This window comes from Vulpes vulpes, chromosome 1 (assembly GCF_048418805.1).
Source record: "Vulpes vulpes isolate BD-2025 chromosome 1, VulVul3, whole genome shotgun sequence".
In the NCBI taxonomy this organism is placed as follows: domain Eukaryota; kingdom Metazoa; phylum Chordata; class Mammalia; order Carnivora; family Canidae; genus Vulpes; species Vulpes vulpes.
This window is the reverse complement of record NC_132780.1, coordinates 5,451,324-5,473,042: the sequence shown is the minus strand read 5'-3', so window position 1 is coordinate 5,473,042 and position 21,719 is coordinate 5,451,324. Positions and strand designations below refer to the sequence as shown.

At 48.2% G+C, this 21,719-nt stretch overlaps 1 protein-coding gene across 1 annotated transcript; it reads right to left on the bottom strand.

Annotated features, from left to right (window-relative positions):
* Nucleotides 1-1,927: 1,927 nt before the first annotated feature.
* LOC112928328 (free fatty acid receptor 2-like) lies at nt 1,928-15,630 on the bottom strand. The gene is made up of 4 exons (XM_072730824.1): nt 15,602-15,630; nt 11,997-12,424; nt 11,330-11,824; nt 1,928-2,076 (listed from the first exon to the last, which is right to left on the bottom strand). Exons 1-4 carry the CDS (start codon nt 15,628-15,630, stop codon nt 1,928-1,930), a joined length of 1,101 nt encoding a protein of 366 aa, XP_072586925.1.
* Between the last annotated feature and the right edge of the window lie 6,089 nt (nt 15,631-21,719).

Here is a 21,719-nt window from a genome sequence, read left to right as displayed (position 1 = left end):
CACCAGGACTGTGCCCTGACCAACAGCATAGTTTTGGGGAGCCATGTAACCTTTCTGGATTTCAACATGGGTCATAGCCCTCTGCAAATAGAACAGGATTGTTTGGGGGAACAAATGAGGTAATTTATGTGAAATCACTTTGCAAAACTGCAGATACTTCTCTACTGTCAGTTGTCACCAGACAACTAAACTCTTCACAGGAGTGATTCCCAACTTTTTTCCAGTGGCCACACATGGGACTGATTATGCTGACATGGTAAACAGACTCCCAAAACATTCCAGCTGCGACTTCTCCCATCCCTTTCCTGCTCTCAAGAGAGACAATGTCAACAGCTTCTGAGTCAGAAGTTCCAGTGGGCAGAGGAGACATGTCCCTGCCCTGTGGCCGTGACCTGGCCTGCTCCGTCCCTCTGCCCCCACTCTAGCCCCAGTTCAGCGTGGCGCAGTCCCTCCACTGCTGTCTCTCCACCCCTGCCCCCTCTCTGTGGTCTTTCCCTTCCCTGGTCTTGTCTGTCCCCTGGAATTGAAGCACTTGCCTTGTCCCAGACAGCCTGGCACTGTCCTGATTCCTTCTATTGTGTGCCACCAACAATCCTTGCCCAGAGCACCTGCAGCCACCAGGGGACCTTGCCTTATTCTGAATTTTTTATTGGGCAAGGGACTGGCAGTTTCCAAAAGGAAGTCTCCAGGCTCCTTAATAAAGTGGCAGGATTGGAGCTGCCTCTGCCTCATCTGGCTCGGCTCCGCAGTCTGCTTTCAGCAACGTGGGCTGTGTCATCGGCAGGGAGCCGATGGTCGATCACTTCTTTCTTCCTCGGAGAGCCCTACGTGGCAACTCCACCTATAGAAGGGCCCTCCTCCTCGTCACAGTGCTCTTCAATGAAGATTGTTACCTTCATTGTACTTTACCAAGATTGGAAACTATTCCTTTACCTTCTGTTTATCACCAGTTTCTGGTGACTGGGAGGTGCTGCTCAGGTCACAGACTTGGTTTTATATTGTTCCAGTAAAAATTTTTTTGTTGTGCTTAATAATTAGGCATGCTTTCAGGTTAAACAAACAATTTCTTTTTTTATTTGCCACCTCTCACCACTGCTTGGCCCAGAAACAGGGAGGAGGAAGCCACACTTAACTTACCAAAACAACGTTGTTAACTGTCTCTGGACTTTTATGAGTTTGATCACATGGTAATCATCTAAAGTACTGGGTTGCTGGGGCCCCTGGGTGGCTCACTGGTTGAGCATCTCCCTTTGGCTCAGGATGTGATCCCGGGGTCCTGGGATCAAGTCTAACATCGGGCTCCTTGTGGGGAGCCTGCTTCTCCCTCTGCCTGTGTCTCTGTCTCTCTTTCTATGTCTCTCATGAGTAAATAAATGGGATCTTTGAAAAAAAATTTTTTTTAATACTATGTTGTTTCTGAAGAGCCCAAACACTAGGCCCAATGGGGCATATTAGTGTTCCTCAACTCCAGCGCCTTCCGGAAGATGCACTTGATGAGAGCTGGTAGCGTCTCTGTCTTGTTCACCATCATATTTTCTACAGACTGAGGAAGGCCCGACATGGAGCAGGTGCCCCATAAACGTAGTCAAGTGAAGGAATGAATGACAGACAGATAAGGGTGCAGGCACGTGTCTGTGTCACCGGACAGGTCTTCCTGAAGCCCTGCAGTGAGAGCCTTTCGGGAGAGCTAGACTAGTGGGTTAGAGCACAGGAAACATTTAGAGCAGCTAAGTACTCGCTGATGTTTCCTGTTCCCCCGGGGACTCCGGTAGGTGCCCCCCCCAGGTTCAGCCCCTCCTCCCAGGATCCGGGTGCTCAGCCCTCAGTGATCCCGGCACCACACCCGGCTGCTGTTGGACAACATTCTCACGGAGAAATGGGGGCTCCCGGATTCATTTGCTGTGGGCCTGGCCCTGCAGTGCTGCCCTTAGTCGTAGAGGCAAGGGGCGGGCGAGCCGAGGAAAGCGCTGGGCCCGGGCAGATTGCAGGCCGTGCCACGTGCCACGGGAGAAGCCAGAAGGGGCAAAGGCGCAGACCGCGGGCCACACTCGACCCCTTGGGTGGCGGCAGTTGCCACTGCAGGAGGCCACACGTGGAGCAGGGCAGGGCTCCGCTCTTCCCAGTGGCGGGGGGACCAATGGCATAGACAAGATGCAGAGGAAGAGACCTGTCAGCTGTCTGGGTGCAGACCGCAGACCTCCCTCTCTCTAAGCAGAAAGGAATTTTCTTCGGGAAGGATCTCAGGTGTGTCACTTTTGGAATCCCCCGGGGCAGCCAGAGACGCCGAGGTGGAGGTTATGCCTGGATCACACCTGTGGAGACAGCACTGCCTCCGCTGCTGGCACAGACCCTGTGGCTCACACCCCTGGGCCCGGCCCGCACCCCTGGGCCGGGCCTCACACCCCCACCCCCTGCGCTCTGGGAGCTGGCACCTTCCCAGAACGGCTGCCATGGGCATCATGCCCTCGTCTTGACGCTGCAGCGTGGCAGCACTGTGCCCACGTGTGCATGTGAATAGGTCCTGTGCCTGGGCCCCGGATGTGAGAAGGCCCCAGGAAAGCAAGTTTCTGCTTGCCTGGAGAAGGCACAGACCCCCCCAAAAGACTGATATGAACCCCAGACAGAAAAGACGTAGTCCAGAGTCTTTCTGGAGCCAAGTCTTTCCAGCCTAAGCCACACTATTGCTGTTCTCTGTTCCCTCAAAGCTCGCGTGCGTGCCTCCCCAGGGAGCCTGGCCTTCCCTCTGAGCTGCTGTCCCCAAGCCCCACACACTGGTTACTGACTTTTGAGGAAGCTGGTGTAAGAGAAGGAGCACTGGACCCGGAGCACCAGCAGAGTTTCTGGTCCAGGTGTGGCCGCTGATGGGCTGTGTATCTTTGAGGAAGGCATCTGGCCTCTCTGGGCTCTCTTAGAGTCCCCCCTTCTGAAGAGGGCATCAGAAGGCGACCTCATAGGCTTGTTTTATGACTCAAGTGTGATGATACGTGTGGAAACACTGTTGCAACCGCAGAACACGCTTCTTCTGATAGAAGTTATTGTCCATAACTAGGAATCTGATTTATGAGAGCAAAGAAGGGGGTCACCGGCATGAGCAGAGCTACGTGCCATTCCCAGCCCAGGGGCAGTGACTTGCATGTCAGAATGCAAATGAATTGGTGAAAGTATTATACAGGCCTCTTGAATCTGTTCTAATTTATTTCTTTTTTTTAATAAAGATTTTATTTATTTATTCATGAGAGACATACACACAGATAGATAGAGAGAGAGAGAGAGAGAGGCAGAGACGCAGGCAGAGGCTCCATGCAGGGAGCCCAACATGGGACTCGATCCTGGGTCTCCAGGATCATGCCCTGGGCCTCAGGTGGTACTAAACCGCTGCGCCACCCGGGCTGCCCTGTTCTAATTTATTTCTTAAATATCGTAAAAGGTAGAATTCAGAAACACCGATTCTTTGTTAAGAGTGACAAATTGTTTACCAACTGTTTGTACTAATATCTTGGTTTTAGGTGACTGAAAATTGTCCTGGCCGATTAAGTAAAAAAAGGGACGTTTGTTTGCTATGTAATTAAAGAGTCTTGTAGCTAAAGGGCAAAGTGGCTTCAGGAATGGCCAGATCAGGTGCTTAAACAAAGCCGTTAGTGTTTGGTCTCAGCTCTGTGTTCCTGCACCAGCCTCCTTCTCACGCAGGCCCTCTCCAAGTGGTGGCAAAGGTGACTCCTAGAAGCTCCAGGATTACGTTGTACCAGCCTACCCACCCCGTGGAAAGAGTATGGTTCTTTCCAAACCATTCGAGAAGAGTCTAGAAATGACTCTGGATGGACGGATTTGGACAGGGACCCAAGTCTGGATGACATGTCCTCCCTTGCAGCTGGGCTGGAGCTAGGCTTTTGCCCCACTCGCCATGCCTCATGGACTGACAGTGGAGGAGTGGTTGACTGATGGAGAATTGAGAAATTGTTACCAGAAGGAGGAGGAATGGATGGGATGCTGGTGGGCAAAACCCTAGGTTGCCATCTGGGAAATGGAGCCAGACCGGAGGTGACGGCTGTTACATCCTAGGCCAGTTGAATATGGGCATTTCTCCAGTCTGAAGAGGAAGACCAGTTCTGCTTGGCACCTCCCACCCCAACTTGTATAATCCCTCTGCCACTTTACCTCTTGAACCTCCATTGGGTTTTCTTGATCTTTTACCATTCTGGTGTTCCCCCCGCACTGGGAATGAACTCCTCACCTTGTCCCCCAGCTAAGACCCTGTGGTCACTAGGGCCCATCCTATTTCCTTTTCTGGGTCAGACTTCAGGGTGCCTTCTCCCAGGGCTTGCTCAGTGTTTTGGGAAACTAACTCCAGCCCGTTCCCAAGCAAATGGCTTTTGGGGATCAGCCCGAAATGGATTTTTACCAACTTATGGGAGAAGGTACAGAGACAGGTACTTCTGCATTCTCGGGGTCCCCAAGGAGCCAAGAGCATTTGAACTTGAACTTGCTGTGGGTCAGGAAGAGGAAGGTCAAGAATTGAGCTCTCTATCAGGCCACTCGGTCCTCTCTGTTTTCTCCAAAACTCCGAAACGTTTTCACACAAATCTAATTGACCTCCTGTCAATCTCAGGCTGTGGTTATTCTTTCAGATTTTGTTCTGCTTTCATAACTCAGGAATCCCATTTTATGTCTGCCCCTGATTAGTCCAGATGGACTTGCACATGGCTGGTTTTCTCATGTACCCCCATCCCACCCCATTCCTCCTCGGCCATGCTCCTTGGTTGGTGAGGACCCACTTGAATGGTTATTCTTCAGCCCTGCCTCACAAAACCTCTCTAGAATCCCTGGACACAGGAGCACCCAAGAGGAAAGTAGGGCCTCATGCTGCCCATCACGTCTACAGGCAGCGCCTCTGACCCTGTCTCTCAGTGTCCCATCCCCTGCCTCTGCACCACCTCTGCCTTCTTACCTCTTCTTTGTTTCAACTGCATAGATCCAAGGTGGCTCTGGTTTGCTCGGAAGCTGTTTGACACAGACACATGAATACATGACAGATTATGCTTTGCCCTCCCTGCAGGAACTGTATCTGGTCTTGGCCCTGGTTACGTGGCTCAGGGCCCACAGAGGCTGCATTCTCATCCTCAGGATCCCAGTATCTTATTCTCCTTTCACTGTCATTGTCAAGCCATTCTTCTCCAGGTCCAAGATTTTGTAGCCTCCAGCCACCATTTCTTCTTGGTCTGTGTGCACACAGTGAGGGGAGAAGCCCCTGTTAGCTGCATTTAATTGAATCATCTTACCTTTATACTTTTTTTAATATTTTATTTACTTATTCTTGAGAGACACAGAGAGAGAGAGAGTCAGAGACACAGGCAGAGGGAAAAGCAGGCTCCCTGAGGGAAGCCTGATGCAGGCCTCGATCCCAGAATCTGGGATCATGACCTGAACCAAAGGCAGATGTTCAATGAATGAGCCACCCGGGTGCCCCTTACCTTTACACTTCTGTTGAATGTTCATGACAATCTGGATTTGGTGAAGGTGAAGAATGTGGAGATGGGCTACTCCTATACCCTTGGAGTCCTAGAGAGGCAGTCTGCCCCCATGACACCTCAACACGGTCCATGCATATGTACATCAGGTTACTCTGTGGGTCTCCGGCCTCATCTGGACCCCTTTTCCTGTTGGCAGGTAATGTGCGCCTGGCCTGTTCCCTCCCATTTGTCGCCTTGTATCTGCTGCAGGGCTGGACTCAGGAGCTCCTGTGTTGCCAGCTGTTTTACAGGAAGAGCTGGATTTACGCTATCACTTTGGAGAGTAGCCTGATGGTTTTGTTGAAACGGAAAATGCACATTCCATGCCTCTCAGTGGTTTCCTCCTTTGAGGAACCTTCCACACGTGTACACAGAGACGTGGCCTGGGATGCTCAAAGCAGCATTGTTATGCTGGTGAAACTAGGAGATGATCTAAATGGTTATAGCTAGTAGAACAGAAAAAAATATATAAGATAGCATTTAAATAGGATGGCAAACATACTCAGCAGACAAGAGAAACAAATGAGAGCTGTAAGCTTCAGGGATGGATGTCAAGGGCGTGGTTACCAAAGACGTGATTTGGGTGGAAAACGAGTCCCAGGATGACTTGTACTATGTGATATTTTGGGGCATTTAAAAAACAAAACAAAGAGAATACTAAACCGTGTTTGTGGACTCAGGTACAAAGTACATTTTGTGGATGTGTCCATGGACCGGAAAAATACACTTAAATTCCAAAATAATGCTGCTTTTGGCGAAAAAGAGGAAATTCAGTGAGGGAGAAACATAATGGGAACATCAACTTAAAAAATCTGAGGAAATACTGGGCACCTGGCTGGCTCAGTTGGTGGAGCATGTGGCTCTTGATCTCTGGGTTGTGAATTCAAGCCCCACACTGGGTATAGAGGTGGCTTAAAAATAAATTTTTTTAAAATCTGAAGAACTGTAACTGTTAACAAGCATTCACTGTTCATGATGGTTATATGCATATTTGTTATGTTTTTAAGTCTCCCTACTTAAACTTTTGACTCAGATTTTTTAAATAATTGAAGGAAAGACTGGCTGCTACTATGAGCATTTGAGAAATGATATATCTTTCTGTTGCAAGTGACTGAAAACCCAGTTCCAACTGACTTAAGCTAAGAAGGAGAATTTTTGGCTTTCAGATCTGAGCAGCTCCGGAGTATGTCTGTTTGGGATTTCAGATGCGTGGATTCAGTTTCTTGGTGTGCTGCCTGCCTTTAAGTCGACTTCACCATCTCTCCTCGAAGTGGCCCCCGTAGCCAGCATTCTCCAGGATCGGTTCAGCAGAAGAGGGGTACATTCTCCTACATGGTTAAAAGAAAAGGACTGGGCTAGCTTTGCTTGGCCTGGATTGAGTCTCATGACCAGATCACTGTGGTCACAGGGGAGCTGTGCTGATGGCTCTGGTCCTGCCCCAGAGCATAAAGTGGGGAGTGAAGTCAGCTCCACCAGGCATCACAGTGGAGGGGGAGGGGGGAAGGATAGGGCATTGTCACTAGCAGTGAAGGGGGTGCTGCCGAGAAGGCCAAAGGAACAAATGCCCACCTCAGATTGTTGGGTCAGTTTTGAAAAGGGATTGCAGAGCATGTTGTAATGAAATTGTAGTTTTCAAGTCCACCAAACAGCTTGATTTTTCCCCACCTGCCTCTTACCACTCTGCATCCTGCCCCGGTAGTGGGGCTTCCTCATGGGAGTGATACTGTAAATGCCAGAACGAGGCACTCAGTAGGCTTCCAGTAAGCCGTCAACTCCCCACCCAAGTCGGGGTGGGGGCCTAGCCTCTGCCGAGTGAGCCAGTAGCATCTCAGGTATTTTGTAAGTAGGATGGAGTAGATGAATTGAAAGTGCCGGTTTGATATAATTTTCTCTTTGCCAGATAATATTTATTTAATGTAACACAAACTATGGACAGTGAGCAATTTATTGTTGTTTTTGCCAAAAAGTCATGTCTTCAAAGATAGTGAAGTTCTCCCTGGGGGTAGGGTTTCTTGAGCACAGCTTAAAGAGAAAGCTTTCCCCTAAGTTTACATAAACCAAGGGACCTGTCTTCACATCAGAGTTTCGATGGAAGCTTGCCCTCGCCACCATTAACTTGAAAACCAGAGAGGGCTGAGGAGATTTAGCTAATGGTATCTTCAAACCTTTCCTTTTCCTCCTAACATCATGCCCTAGGAACTGTTCATTTCCCAGGAGGTGCAACAGGAGTTGCATTGAATATATGAACTAGACATTATTGAGTACTCTAGAGACAAAATTAGGGCTTTTACTGGGGCTTCATGAAGACCTCCTTCCAAAATAAAGCACACCAAGTATGCTCATAACTTTTGCCTCCCACAAGCTTTCTTTGATCTTTGCTGACCAAAATCAAATGTACAGTTTTTTTCAGGATGCCATAGGGCCAATATAATTAGCATTGAGATTTCTAAGGTCACAAGCCCTACCTATATTTTGGATTAACAAACCATCCCCTAGAGGTAGATGAAATAATCCTCCTCCATGAAACAAGAAGAAAAACTCCAGTTCAAAGAATCTTTGGAACAAGATTCTTGACTCACATAAAGTGATAAATCCACCACTCTGTGCAGAGCAACTCTATCTTACCTATCAAAACCGGTTTGTTACTGTTTATCTCATGACAGGGTAGCTCTGGTTTTTACGTCTCCTAGCTCAAATATCAAAAAGCTTTGCGTTTGACCAGGCAAACTTTAAACTCACATCTCTAAAAGTTTAAGTGGCATTAAACTTTATGAAATGTTGGGTCACTAAATGCTGATACACCAGATGGCATAATATTTTATATACACGCAGTTGCATCCAGCAGAACAAGCAGTGGTTCTCTCATGACACTAGATCAGCAATTCTCAAACTTGTTCATCACAGGACCCCTTTATACTGTTAAAAATTACTAAGGACCCTGAAGAGCTTTTTAAATTTTTATGACTTACCAAATTAAAGCAAAACAAAATTAAAACAAAAAGATTTAAACATGTATTTATTTAAAAATAATAATCAGAAAACCATTGCATGTTAATATAAAAAACATATTTAAGGAAAATAACTATATTTTCAAAAATCCTAATGAGAATGGCATTGTTTTACACTTTTGCAGACCTCTTGAGACCTCTAGCTAAATAGAAGGCAGCTATATTCTCATAGCTGCTTTGCATAGTCTGTTGTAATAGCACATGTCAGGTAGCTTCTGAAAAACTCCACTGTGCAATCATTCATGCAAGAATGTGAGTGGAAAAAGCAATTAGCATCTTAATATCATTATGAAAATAGTCTTGACCCCTCAGATCCCAGAAAAGGTTTCTAGGGGTCTACAGACCACATTTTGAAAAGTGCTTCCTAGGGGCACCTGGGCTCAGTCAGTTAAGTGTTGGACTCTTGACTTTGGCTTAGGTCATAATCTCAGGGTCCTGGGATCAAGCCCCACGTAGGACTCTACACTGAACGGGCAGTCTGCTTGGGATTCTCTCTCTCCCTCTCCTTCTGCCCCTCCCCTGTCCCCTGCTTGAGCTTTCTCCTTCTCTCTCTGTCTCTGCCTAAAATAAATAAATAAAATCTTTAAAAAGAAGGAAGGAAAGAAGGAAGGAAGGAAGGAAGGAAGGAAGGAAGGAAGGAAGGAAGGAAGGAAGGAAGGTGCTCTCTAGGACTCACATCATTAGTTGAATGCCACCTGGAGTGCCAAGGAAGAAAGGGAGGGAGGAACCAACTAAGGAACACTTAACACGTTAAAATATCTAAAATAACCACTGAAATAATAAAAACAGAGCATATGATTTCCAATTCAGTAATATCAGAAATGAAAAGAAACAAAAACAACTTAATCCCAAAGGAAGACAAGACGAGAGAAAAAGAAAATTTTTTTCCCTTAAATGTATGTGTTCACTGTGATAATTCATCTGGCTGCTACAGTTATTATTAGGCCATTTGTAGTATGTGTAGACTTCAGTGTGTGGATATACTTCTGTGGAAGTGTTTAAGATGACAGAAATAAATCCAAGCATATTGGAAATTATTATTATATAAATATAAACTAATAAAATGATATAGTTGAAAGACAAATACTGTTGAATTGTCATACCAGATTACAAAACCTCCAGCCACTGGATGTTATTGTTTATAAAAGATGCATCTGAAGCCTCAGGATATAGAAAGTTGGAAAGTTAAAGGATGTACCAGGCAAATACTAACCAAAATAATAAGTTGGCATGGTTATATTAATATCAGACAAAATAATTTTTAAGGCAAAAGGAACAATGAACATTTCATTCCACCAGAAAGACAAAACTACGAGAAGAAATGGACAAAATCACTATCACAGGAGGAGTGTGTAACACACCTCTCCGTGTAACTGATAGATCGGATAGACCAAAAGTAAATAAAGGTTCTAAAGATGTGAACATCACAGATTAACAAGTTTGATCTAAGGTGTACAGAGACCTGTACCCGGTGGTTGCAGAATCTATGTTCTTTTCACACCTGGAATGTTAGGATGACTATATTCCCGGTCAAAAAAGCAATTCTCAACAAATTTCAAAAAGCTGGAACCACTCAAACTGTATTCTCTGACCGCAGTGCCATTTAGTTAGAACAGAGTAACAAAAGAATCAAGAAAAAAAAATTGTATGCTTGAAAATAAAAGAAAATTTCTAAACTCGAGTCAAAGAAAAAACAATCATATGGAAATTAGAGTCACTTAGAACTTAAAATAATGAAAAATATGCAAATCCAAACTTGTAGCATCCCACTGAAGCTGCCCTTCGAGGGGGATTTATAGCCTTCCATGCTTATGGTAGCAAAGAACAAAGGCTTAAAAAAAGTTAGAAAAGGAGCAATTGAAAAGACAAAAAAGTAAAGGGAAGGAAACAACCCAACATTAATGAAATGGAGGGCAATGGATAAATGCCAGAGAAAGCCTTTGGCTTTTGAAAAGACCAAGTTAACAGACCTCTGGCAAGATTGATGATGGAAAAAAAGACACAAATACAAAATGTTGGGGATTGAAAATAGGACACAACCACTAAAAACTATCCTGACCCCAGTTTCTTCACACTAGCACTGACTTTTCCCTCAAGGACTGTTTCTCTTCTTGCCTGTTTCATACACCTGAGCCAGCAACTGCTTTGGTTGGGGGGCTGGTCATGTGGGCTCACGTGGCAGGATCCTGTCTGGCTCTACCGACACTTGCCTGTGCTGGATGTTCAGACCTAATTTGTGGATCCCCCTTGCAACTCCTTGCCTCTGAATCAAGGCCAAAGATAGAGCAAACAGCTCTGCAGGGGTTGAAGGAATGCTATCATCTTATGAATACTGAATGGGGAAAGAATTTCAAGGATCAGAGGGCTGTGGCTTACCACAAATAAGGAAATTTCATAACCCCCAGGAAACAAAACAAAAACATCCAGTAGATGAGTTGGATTTTTTTAAAGATTTTATTTATTCATGAGAGAGAGAGAGAGAGAAAGTGAGCACATAAGTGGAGGGAGGGGCAGAGGGAGAAGCGGACTCCCTGCTGAGTAAAGTGAGTCTGGATGGGGGGTCTCAATCCCAGGACCCCACGATCATGACCTGAGCCAAAGGCTCAGACTTAACAGACTGATCCAGGCGCCCCTGGATGAGTGGGATTTGAGATATCCACTGCTCTCCTTTGCCTCAAAGGCTAGGCACAGGAGAAGTTGCCCCAGTTCTGTTTCATGGTTTCCCCTTTTTGAGCCCTCCTCCCCCAAAATGTAACACCAAATCGGCAAATTTAGTCTCCTGTGAAGGTGACATCGGCCAACACCTAAGCTCACATCTTCTCTCTGTAGCCGGCTCTCCAGCTCTTCTCTTGCAGAACACTGCCAGTGAGGCACCCCAGTTCTGCAGACTCTGCAGCCTTTTTTTGTCAAAGGCTTTGCGCACAGCTGAGGAGAAGAAATAGAAAATCAAGGGGTCGATGCAAGCGCTGAGAGCACTGAGCAACACCGCACACACTTGCCAGGATTCACTGTCTTTCTTCAAGAACCTCAACACAAGAAACACATTGTAGGGCCCAAAGCAGACCAGGAAATTGAAGAGAGTCACAGTGGCCAGCTTCACAGCTCTCCAGTGCTTCCTCATTCCCACCTGGGGCCTGGAGAGCATGATATGCACAAAGCGCCAGTAGCAGAAGATGGTGACCACCATGGGGATGAGGAAGAGGACAAGACACAGCTCTAGCTGCACAGGGAGCAACATGGCCAGCTGCTCTGTGGTGAAGTTCTCATAGCAGAAGGGAGGCCTTCGGCAATGGTAAGTAGTGGACGATGGTCACAATGGTAATGGTAAGTAGTGGATGATGGTCACAATGGTAATGGTAAGTAGTGGACGATGGTCACAATGGTAATGGTAAGTAGTGGACGATGGTCACAATGGTAATGGTAAGTAGTGGACGATGGTCACAATGGTAATGGTAAGTAGTGGACGATGGTCACAATGGTAATGGTAAGTAGTGGACGATGGTCACAATGCTGCAATTTCCAAACGACAAGAGGCAGAAGAACAGAGAGGCAGTGACTCCATACACAGGCTTGCGGGACAGCTTGTACTGCACGGGGACAGCCACACTGCCGTAGCACTCGATGCTGATGCCCGCCAGGAGCCACACGCTGCAGTAGATGCTGCTGTAGAAGCCATAAGCAGTGAAGGCACAGAGGACATCCACCAAGGGCCAGCGGAAGCCATATGCAGCGTCAATCATGAAGGGCAGGAGGAGGAGGAGGAGGAGGAGGAGGTCCACCAGCGTCGGGCTGAGCAGCAGAATGTGGACAGGTGCAGGGTGGGGCTGGCGGACTAGTCCCATGAAGGCCCGCAGGGCCAGGAGGTTGGCAGGGAGACCAATGAGGAAGTATATTATGTAGACAGAATAACTCGGCTATTGGGATTTTTGGTCATCCTTCCTGAAGAGACCAAAGATGAAGTCAGAATCCTCTCTGACCATGGGCTTGCCAGCCCCAAACCAAAGTGAATCCATTCTCGGCTTCATTGCATCACCCCTTCCTGCCTTTCTGAGTGGTTATGGCTAACCCCTCAAATTAAGTACCCTTCTGCTTCCTGTGTGTCATGGAGAAAGAAGACCTCCTTGCTTCCCAACCAAATTATTCTGAAAGGAAGGAAGGAAGAGAAGAAAAGGAAGGAAGAAAAGGAAGGAGGGAAGGAAGGAAGGAGGAGGGAAAGGTCTCCTAAGCATTTGGATATCTTGGAAGCTCCCACAGGAAAAGTTCTGAGGTCTCCCAAGTCCCCACTTTGTGAGGGCAGTGACATCCTCTAGCTTGCTCACCCCTGTGTCCCTCGGACCTAGAACTGTGCCTGACGCATAGTAGGTGCTCAGCACTAACTGTTGTTAAATGAATGACTATATGAGCGGAGGGAAGGAAACAGCTGCTTCATCACCAAGAGGGACTAAGCCTGAGACTGTGTCTGAGTTTCTCCAAATTTTACTCAGCCTGCTTGTGGCTCCCTACTTCCTCCCTCCTGCTCACCCTCCCTCCCACCCTCCTTCTCTCCCTCCCTCCCACTCATCCTCCCTCCCACTCATCCTCCCTTCCTCCCTCTCTAAGTTTTGGGGGAGTAGTAAAGGAAGGAGCCTGAGCTGAGCCAGGTCACCAGGGCCGCAGCCCCCGCCATGCCTCAGCTCAGTCGTGTGACTCTGGGAAGATCACGTAGGTCCTCCCAGCAGCAGCTTGTTTCCCTCCATACCCAGATAACCATGATTTCTCCCAAAGTACCACAGTTCCCAGTCTGCTGCCCACTAATTCACCCTTTCTCACTGCCTGAAGTAAACGCATAAATGTGAGATTCATATTGATCAAGAGTAACTTTTATTTTTATTTTTTATCTGTCTTATTTAATTTTATTTTTTTTATAATAAATTTATTTTTTATTGGTGTTCAATTTACCAACATACAGAATAACACCCAGTGCTCATCCCGTCAAGTGCCCCCCTCAGTGCCCGTTCCTGTTATTTACCATTCAAAGGTAGACATTTAAAATAAAACTTGGGGCGGGAAGATAGATAAATAAATAAATAAATAAATAAATAAATAAATAAATAAATAAAATAAAATAAAATAAAATAAAATAAAATAAAATAAAATAAAATAAGACTTGAGTCCCCAACCTGTTACTGCTAATGTATTACTGGTAGGCCATCTATAAATTTCATTCCCAGTTTGGGGAATCTCAGGTAGAGGGCCAGGTGAACAGAGAGATTGCCATCTAGTTGGGACTGAGCGCACCATTCGTGTTTCCTGCCCCTCTCACCTGCACCAGGCCCCCACTGACTCGTGCTGGCCCCTTTCCCATCTCCGTGACCTCTTGCCTCAACTCTTTGGAGAGTAAACTCCATACTCCGCTCCATAAACCTCATAAGTTTATCTATACCCCCTCCCTCCTCTCATCCCCTCTCTAGGCTTGTGATCCCAATGGCCTCTTCCCTGAGCACAGCAAAGTTGGGTGTCTTGCCTTTTCCTGGAGACAGTTGGATGGCTTTTCCAATTCGTCCGGTCTCAGGTGCAAGGGGAACCTTGTCTAACTGGACCACCTTATTCTCTTCCACAAACACGAAGCTTTTATGCCTGGAAGAGTCATGTGGTCAGAGAGAGGAAGGTCAGTAGTTGAGCTTTTCCCCAAGGCAGCTTGACCCTCTGGCTCCTCCACCAAATTCTGCTCCCACCAAACTATTTCTTATTTCCCCCAGAATCCAGATCACAACTGCTCTTTTGGGCTCCCTCCTCCTTCTGCATTTCAAATAATCCATTCTGTTTTCTTTTCTATGGGCAATGATTCCAAACAAGTTTGCACACGCATCCAGTTCCTTCTCCCTCTGCTCTTTCTGCGCCTGTTCCTTCCCCATCTTTTCTCTTCAGGCTCCTGACCTAATCAGTTTCCTGTTCTCTTTCTAGGAGGCTCCTCTGAAACTCATGAGTGTCTAATGCATCGCCTGACTTCCTCTGGCCCTTCTTCTAAATGCCTTTCCTTGAACTTGGACTGTCCCGAACTTGGACTGTGTTGCTGCCAGGCAGATTGGGTTCCAGGACTTGTCTTTCCTCAGGGAATGTGTGTGTCTTGCCACTGGCCGCCTGACCCGGCCAACAGAGACCTTCGTCCTTTCCCCTGGGACCCCAGGAGAGTGACTCTCAGCCCAGTTTCTTCTCCATGATCTCTTACTGCTCGTTCCCCGTGTTGGTGGTTGGGTGATCTCTCTATATTCCTGTAGACTGTCCTTCCCTACCCCACACTGTACCTGTCCTGTAGTGGGCACCTGGGACGAAAGCAACATAATTATCTTTTGTTCTCTACCAAGTTAATTTGCACTATTTTGCTGTCCCCATTGGATTGAGCAACAGGAACTTCCCAGAACGGTAAAGGTTGCCACAAAAAGCTGCTCTCATTATAAAATGTGAGGGAAAAGTTCTCTTTTCTCCATCCCCATCTGCAACCATGCGGAGCCGATTCCCCAGTCAGGAACAGAGCTGCGCAATCTATTAGCAGGTGCTGGGACCATGCGCACTGTCCAGGGCCTCAGGAGTCTCTCTGTTAGCTGTTCTTCCTGGGATGACCCCACTCCCTCCTTCCCATGGGCGTGTGGGTTGAGTCTACATAAGTTTGGCCCTTCTGCAAGTGACTTTTTGGAATTCGTCCTTAGGGAAAAAACCAACAGAGTCCCTTGCATGTCACGGGTGCCTGCGTACCTATGGAGTAAAAGGAAGAGAGTTGGGGGTGCCTGTAGGAGCTTGCGAGCCACTGATGCAAGCAAAGAGGAGGTCCGAACCTGCACTTTTGGCTTTTTATTTCCATTCTGCTACCCAAGCCAGCAGAATTGGGCCGTCCCGGGGTCACCAAGGTAGAAAGCGGAGCGCAGATTAAGCTGTTTTACAGAACCAGCAGCTTCGTGGACCTCACGCACAGCAGCAGCATGGGAACATCCCAGCTTTACCTCCGCTAAGCGATGCTCAGGGTCACACTGATGGCGTATGTGGGCTTCCCTCCACAATGCCTCACCTCTCACCGTCACCGCGCTCCCTGCTCATCAGACACCCAAGCACCTAGACACTGCCCTAGGTGCTGGGGACATGAATGAACGAGACAGTACACAAAGAAACCAGCGGGGAAGTTCAAGTAAAAGAGGGAAACAAAGAGGGAAATCTGGAGAGAGACTATCATGGGGCTTTTTTGAGAGAGAGGCCTGGGCTAAGCAGGGATGTTTGATTTTTATTTATTTATTTATTTATGATAGTCAGAGAGACGGGGGGGGAGGGGGGACAGGCAGAGGGAGAAGCAGGCTCCATGCACCGGGAGCCCGACGTGGGATCCAATCCCGGGTCTCCAGGATCGCGCCCTGGGCCAAAGGCAGGCGCCAAACCGCTGCCCCACCCAGGGATCCCTAAGCAGGTATGTTTGAACCGATGCAAGGAGCCAGCCATGTGAAGAGCGTCGCAGGTAGAGGGGACGACGAGCACCAGGGCCCTGCAGTGGGAACAGACTTGCTGCATCGGAGGAACAGAAAGGAGGCCAGTGTGGCTGGGTGTAGGAGATAGGTCAGGCCGCTCAGCCATGGTGAGAGGACACAGGAGTGAGTTGGAGAGTGCTGACTGTCATCTGGAGCTCTCTGACCTCAGAGGAGGGCTGTCTTCCCGTTGATCTTATCTCTCTCTCCTGCTCTTTGGTGTGTCTCGATAAGCTCCCGGGCCAGGCACAATCTGACAGCCCCCTTCTGGTTCAGAGCCCTCCTGCCATCCGGACAAAGGACCACTGTCCTCTTTAGCATCCAGCAATAAGTGACCAGGAAAAGGTCAGATGGGGGACGCTAAATACAGAGTCCCTGGGAAACATTTTAAGAGGATGGAGAACAGAAGTGTCCAGCCACCCACACAGTGGTACGCACCACCAGAGGAAGTGAAGAAATGGGGCAGAGACCCATCCAGAGAGCAGGGTTCAAGGTCCTCACTGCTCTCATTTGCCCTTGAGCTAGACCCCTGTGTAGCCCAGCCCACTGTGGGTCATCTGTCCCCCTTGAAACCACATCATGTAAGATGAGAAACCTGCCCTATTAGGAAATTAAGGTTTTCTAGCCACCTCCCCTCCGCCAGCTACTGCCTCTGCAGACCCTGGCTTCCCACATCTCAGGGGTGGGACCCAGGTGACACAGACTTAGCCACCGCATCCTTCCAGTTGCTCAAACCAAAACCCCAAGACAGATCCTTGACTCTTCTCTTCCTCTGACACTTATTCCATCGCCACGTGTCTTCCGCTCTATTTTCAAAATATATCCCCGACCACCGCTTCTCACCACATCCACTGCTGCCACCCTGGTTCACGCTGCCCTCCCCATCGCTCGCTCGCCTGTTCCTGAGCAGTCTCCTGTCTGGCCTCCCAGCCTCCCTTGTCGCCCGCTTCAATCTTTCCTCCACACAGCGGCCAGAACGGTCCTTTAAAAACCTAAGTAGGTCACATTCCTCCTCTACTCAAAACCCCATGGTCTTCCCATCCCTTTTCAATGTCACAGTCCTTCCAGTGGTCTATAAGCTCTACTGTGTTGGCTTCCTGTCCCTGTCACTCTCTGAGCTCATCCTCTGCTCCTGTCTCTCCCATTGTTACTTGGGACACTTTGGGGGGAGGGGTGCAATTTGATGATATTTTTAAAAACTAAAAATCCTACACCACCTGGTCCAGTGAACTGATGTTAATGAGTTTATTATGTGGATATAGTTTCCCGGATCCACGAAGAAGTATATTCCTCACAGTGTTGTTTTTTGGTTTTTGGTTTTTTTGAAAAGTAAAACTGACAAACTTTTTTTTGTTGTTTTTTGTTTTTTTTTTAATTTATTTTTTATTGGTGTTCAACTTGCCAACGTATAGAATAACACCCAGTGCTCATCCCATCAAGTGCCCCCTTCAGTGCCCCTCACCCAGTCTCACAGTGTTTTTTGTTTGTTTGTTCTGTAATAATAAAAGACCGGGAACAACCTATGTCCATCAGTAAAATTCTGGTTAAATAAGAATTAGGGGCCATCCAGTCAGTAGAACTAGTATATATCTGTTACAAACAATGAGGCAATTCTACAGAGGCCAGTACAGATCAAACACTGAGATGTATTGTCAAAAGAAAAAAAAAGTACATTACAAGAATAATGAGTTGTACGAAAGGGGAATGAATGCACACCCACGCGCTCACTCAATGAGGATTTCCTGGGCAGCCCCCATGTTACAGGACTTGGAGATGCTAGACGATCGGCAAACAGGTCTTGTCTCGGGGAGCCGACGTTCTGCTAGTGCAAGACAGAGAGCAGATTGATCATAACGTCAAGCCAGGCACTAGGCTGGGGTTCAGAAGGAAGACAGACTGGAAAAGCAGAGCAGGGCAAGGAGCGAGGGCAGCCTGCAAAGGCCTCTCAGAGGAGGTGACGTTTGAGTGGAGACTGTAGGAAAGAAGAGAATGAGGTGTGAGACTGCCGTGGTGTTCCAGACACGGGCCAGCAAGCCCTGGGGTGAGCCAGTGTGTCGGAGGAGGTCGGGGAGGCCAGGGTGGCAGCCAGGACACTGTGAGGGTGGAGTCCTGATAATGAAGTCAGGTGGTCAGCTGGAGGCCCCAGACCACGTGGGGCCTTGTGGTCATGGGCAGGATGTGGAGTGACATCTGGAGTATGGTGGGCAAAGGCGTGATGTAATCTCTCCCACATTTTCAAAGGATCCTTCGGGATGCTGAGTGATGAGTGGATGGGGGATGGGACACCCATGAGACTGGTAGCAGTGGTTTGTCTCTGGGAGGGAGACTTTTCTCCATCTGTCCTTCTGCGCTGTTAAAAAAAAAAAAAACTTATTCTGAGCGTGTGAAATCTTTTTTTAAAAAAAATTATTTCAATTCAGTTTGCCAACATATTGTATAACACCCAGTGAGCGTTTGTAATCTTACTCAAAAAGCCATTTAAAAGCAAGAAAAACCCAGGCACAGAGGAGGGCACATGATGAGATGAACACTCAGTGTTACACTACATGTCGGCAAATTGAATTTAAATAAAATATTAAAAAATAAAAAATAAATATAAGCAAGAAAAACATTCACAGGTAATATTGATTGAGCATCTGTCCCGAGCGGAGCTGTGCGCCACCTGAACAGCCGCGCTTAAGCAGGGGTGGCCCTGAAAGTGGCAGCGCAGCCCACCCCACCCCACTCCGCCACAGCCTTCTCTTCTGTGGGGCCTCCCCAGCCGGGGGAGCGGATAGGACCAAAGTAGACATCAAAGAGAAAAAGGACAGAGCTTCGGGCCTCACAGCCGTTAGATCCCTGGGCCACGTCTCCACCCACGTGTAGCAATTATCCAGCTTCCGAGTTTTTGCCAGTCGAGTGGGTATCAAGCGGTGTCTCTTTGCGGTCCGGATGCAGTCCCGTTTTACTGATCGCTAATGGGTTTCGCATCTCAACAGAACGCAGCCCCCCGTGGCCCATAATCACTGTGCTGGACAGTGTCTCAGTGATGGCTCTTAGCTGCAGCACCAGAGGCCGACTCCGCTAATTTAGGGATTATACCGTAACACGTTGGGTAGCTCAGAGATTCCCCAGGAAGGCTGGGGAACCAGGCTTGGAGGAGAAGGGAAGCTGGGCAGCCAGGACCACATTCAAAGTCATGCCGCTGAGCCAGTCCAGTGAGGGTGCGGGGACCCGCACCTCCCCCAGCCCCCACACACTGAACTCTGGGCCCTAGAGCCACGTTCTGTTTGTCATGACTGCTGCTTCCACCAGAAGTAAGTCCCTTCTTTGCGCCACTTGAAGCCTCAGATGCTGAACTTGGACAGGCAGGCCTGACTGGCTAAGCATAGGAGGGAAGCTCGGAGAACAAGGTCCAGGTTCTCAGCTTCTCTGGTGGGAGCCGGGTTCTGCTTCCCACTAAGATTAAAGATGCATCTGTAGGCAGTTCCCTAAGCACAGGAAGGGGTTCAGATGCTAGGACTGAAGGGTGTCCAGTATTCTTAGGGCAGGACCTTCAACATCAGGACAGCCCAGACCACTTCCATTTTTTGAGGTTCCCAGGATACAGGGGGGAAAAAAAAGGATGACATGCCCAAGAGGGATCGTAATGGTGGAGCAGCATCCTAACATGAAATAAGAAATGTCGTTGTACTGTTCACAAAATAGCGTTCGGATTTTATTTGTTTGCTTTTTTGGCAGAACTCATTAAAGTGTAGAACCAGAAATGAGCTGTGGGTCTTAAAAATTAGATCCTATCAAGCTATCTGTGTGACCATATGTTTTAAACTCATCTGGGAATCGTGTCCTAAGAGTAAATGTGAGGCCCGGGCCAGATGCCCTGCAGGCGGGCCCTGAGGTGAGCCTGGTGTAAGCAGATGGTCCGGGGCTGCCTTGCTCAGAGTCAGGATCCGCCCTTGGGCAGCAGTCCCTCCTGCACAGAAAAAAATCTGCTTCTCATACAAGAGCCAGGAACTGCCCTAGACCTTGTGCCGAGGCCGAATGCCAGGGAGGTAAATTACTACCCCCCGAGGCCACCTGAAATAGGATGTAACCATGTCACAGAATGAGCAGGATTTGGCAGATACAAGTAAACCCCATTTCTTCCCCTGCAACCCTTCTTCCTGTGGTAGCAGGACTCCTTGAGGTCCGTGGCTTCTTTGGGTGCTCTGAGATAATGAAAGTCCAGTCGGTGTCCTCATCACATAGCTCCAGCCCAGTGTAATATCAAAATACCCAATTCTGTTCCGAGGAGCACTTCTCCCTCCCAGCCCTGCAATGCCTCGGACTCGCAGCCTGCAGAGGAGGAGCACATGGCACGGTGTAATTTCTCTTTCTCCCCACCTTGTCTCCTGTGCTCTCCCGCTCACTAGCTACAGCTTTCGGCCCTGCCCTGTGGGCAGAGAGGATGCATGTCTCGCCCCATGCCCTGGGGTTTGATGCCCTCTGGGCGGGACACATCTAGTGCTGACTCGTTTTCCCAAGGGGCCCTGTTGCAGGTTCTTGGTCCTCCCCAGCTGGAACCTTTGGATGTGGAGCACCTCCTCTGCTCGGTTGCTCAGTCCAGTCTCTGTCCCTGGGCCTCCTTTCTGTGGGATGGCGCTGCTCCTCCAGGCTAACTCTTGGGAAGGGGGGCATCATTCATGAAATGACTCTAGGCTGGGTTGTCTGCAGGGGGCCCCCCTTTGGTCCAAGTGGGCCCATGGATCTGAATACCATTGTTGGTGGGACAGCAGCTCACCCCCAGTGTGGCTGTCTATACTATTTTGATTTCTCCCAGCAAGCATTTGGCACCAGCCCCTGTGCCCTCTAAACTTCAGGGACATGTCAAGCCCTGCCGGTGGCGGTCTGCAAGTCCCTGTATCATACACTATCTGGGAGCAGGAAGCACTGCATTTTCTTCCCACTGGGGTCACCATGCTCTAGAAGTGTCTCCTCTTCCACTTCCCAACTCCTTCTATTAGGCCTAGAGGGGAGTCTTGAACCAATGCCGATCAAATCCGTTTTTAAAGTCTGTGTGGATGGTTTAACACCTCCCATGAGGTCAGGATGTGGTGGCACTTGGTATCTGTTGATCTGTTGATCCCAAGTTACCATTTTAATTTTAATTTTATTATTTTATTTTATTTGAGCACAGTTGACGCACAATGTTACATGAGTTTCTGATGTGCGACATAGTGATTCCGCACGTCTGTATATTGTGCTCCATTCACTACAAGCCTACCACCTGTCCTGAGCCCGTGCATCAGTACGTCACTGTTATGATATCATTGACTATATTCCTCATGCTGTGCTTTTTATCCTCCTGACTTATTATTCACTCCGACTGGAAGCCTTACCTCTCGGCTCCCCTTCACCTATTTTGCCCATCCCCCTATCCCTAAGTTACCAGTTCCTCTCTCTAGCTGTTGTGAGAGGAGGCTTTTCCCAAAAGGGTATGACACTGTTTGTATCTCAAAGGCTATTGCCATGTATTCCAAGAGCTCACGGGAGCCCTCTAATTTGGGGAAAACCCCATGCCTGCTTTTGGGGATGTCCAGAGATCAGTCTGGGGAGACACAGAGCAATCCAATTGCTTCTTGAACTCACAGCTGTTGATTCCATGTGACAGGCTCACCGGAAACTACTCAGACAGGGCTCTCTGTGGAATGATTATCCTGGTGGTGACCCTTTGGGGTATGTTCTCTACACCCTATTGG

Bases quoted from the DNA above. Each gene is read 5' to 3' on its own strand.
- LOC112928328 (XM_072730824.1), bottom strand. From the start codon at position 15,630: ATGTCCCCAGCACCTAGGGCAGTGTCTAG. The intron at 12,425-15,601 runs GTGCTTGGGTGT...CCAATAGCCGAG, and splicing joins GCACCTAGGGCAGTGTCTAG to TTATTCTGTCTACATAATAT. The intron at 11,825-11,996 runs TACCATTGTGAC...TACCATTGTGAC, and splicing joins CATCGTCCACTACTTACCAT to CATCGTCCACTACTTACCAT.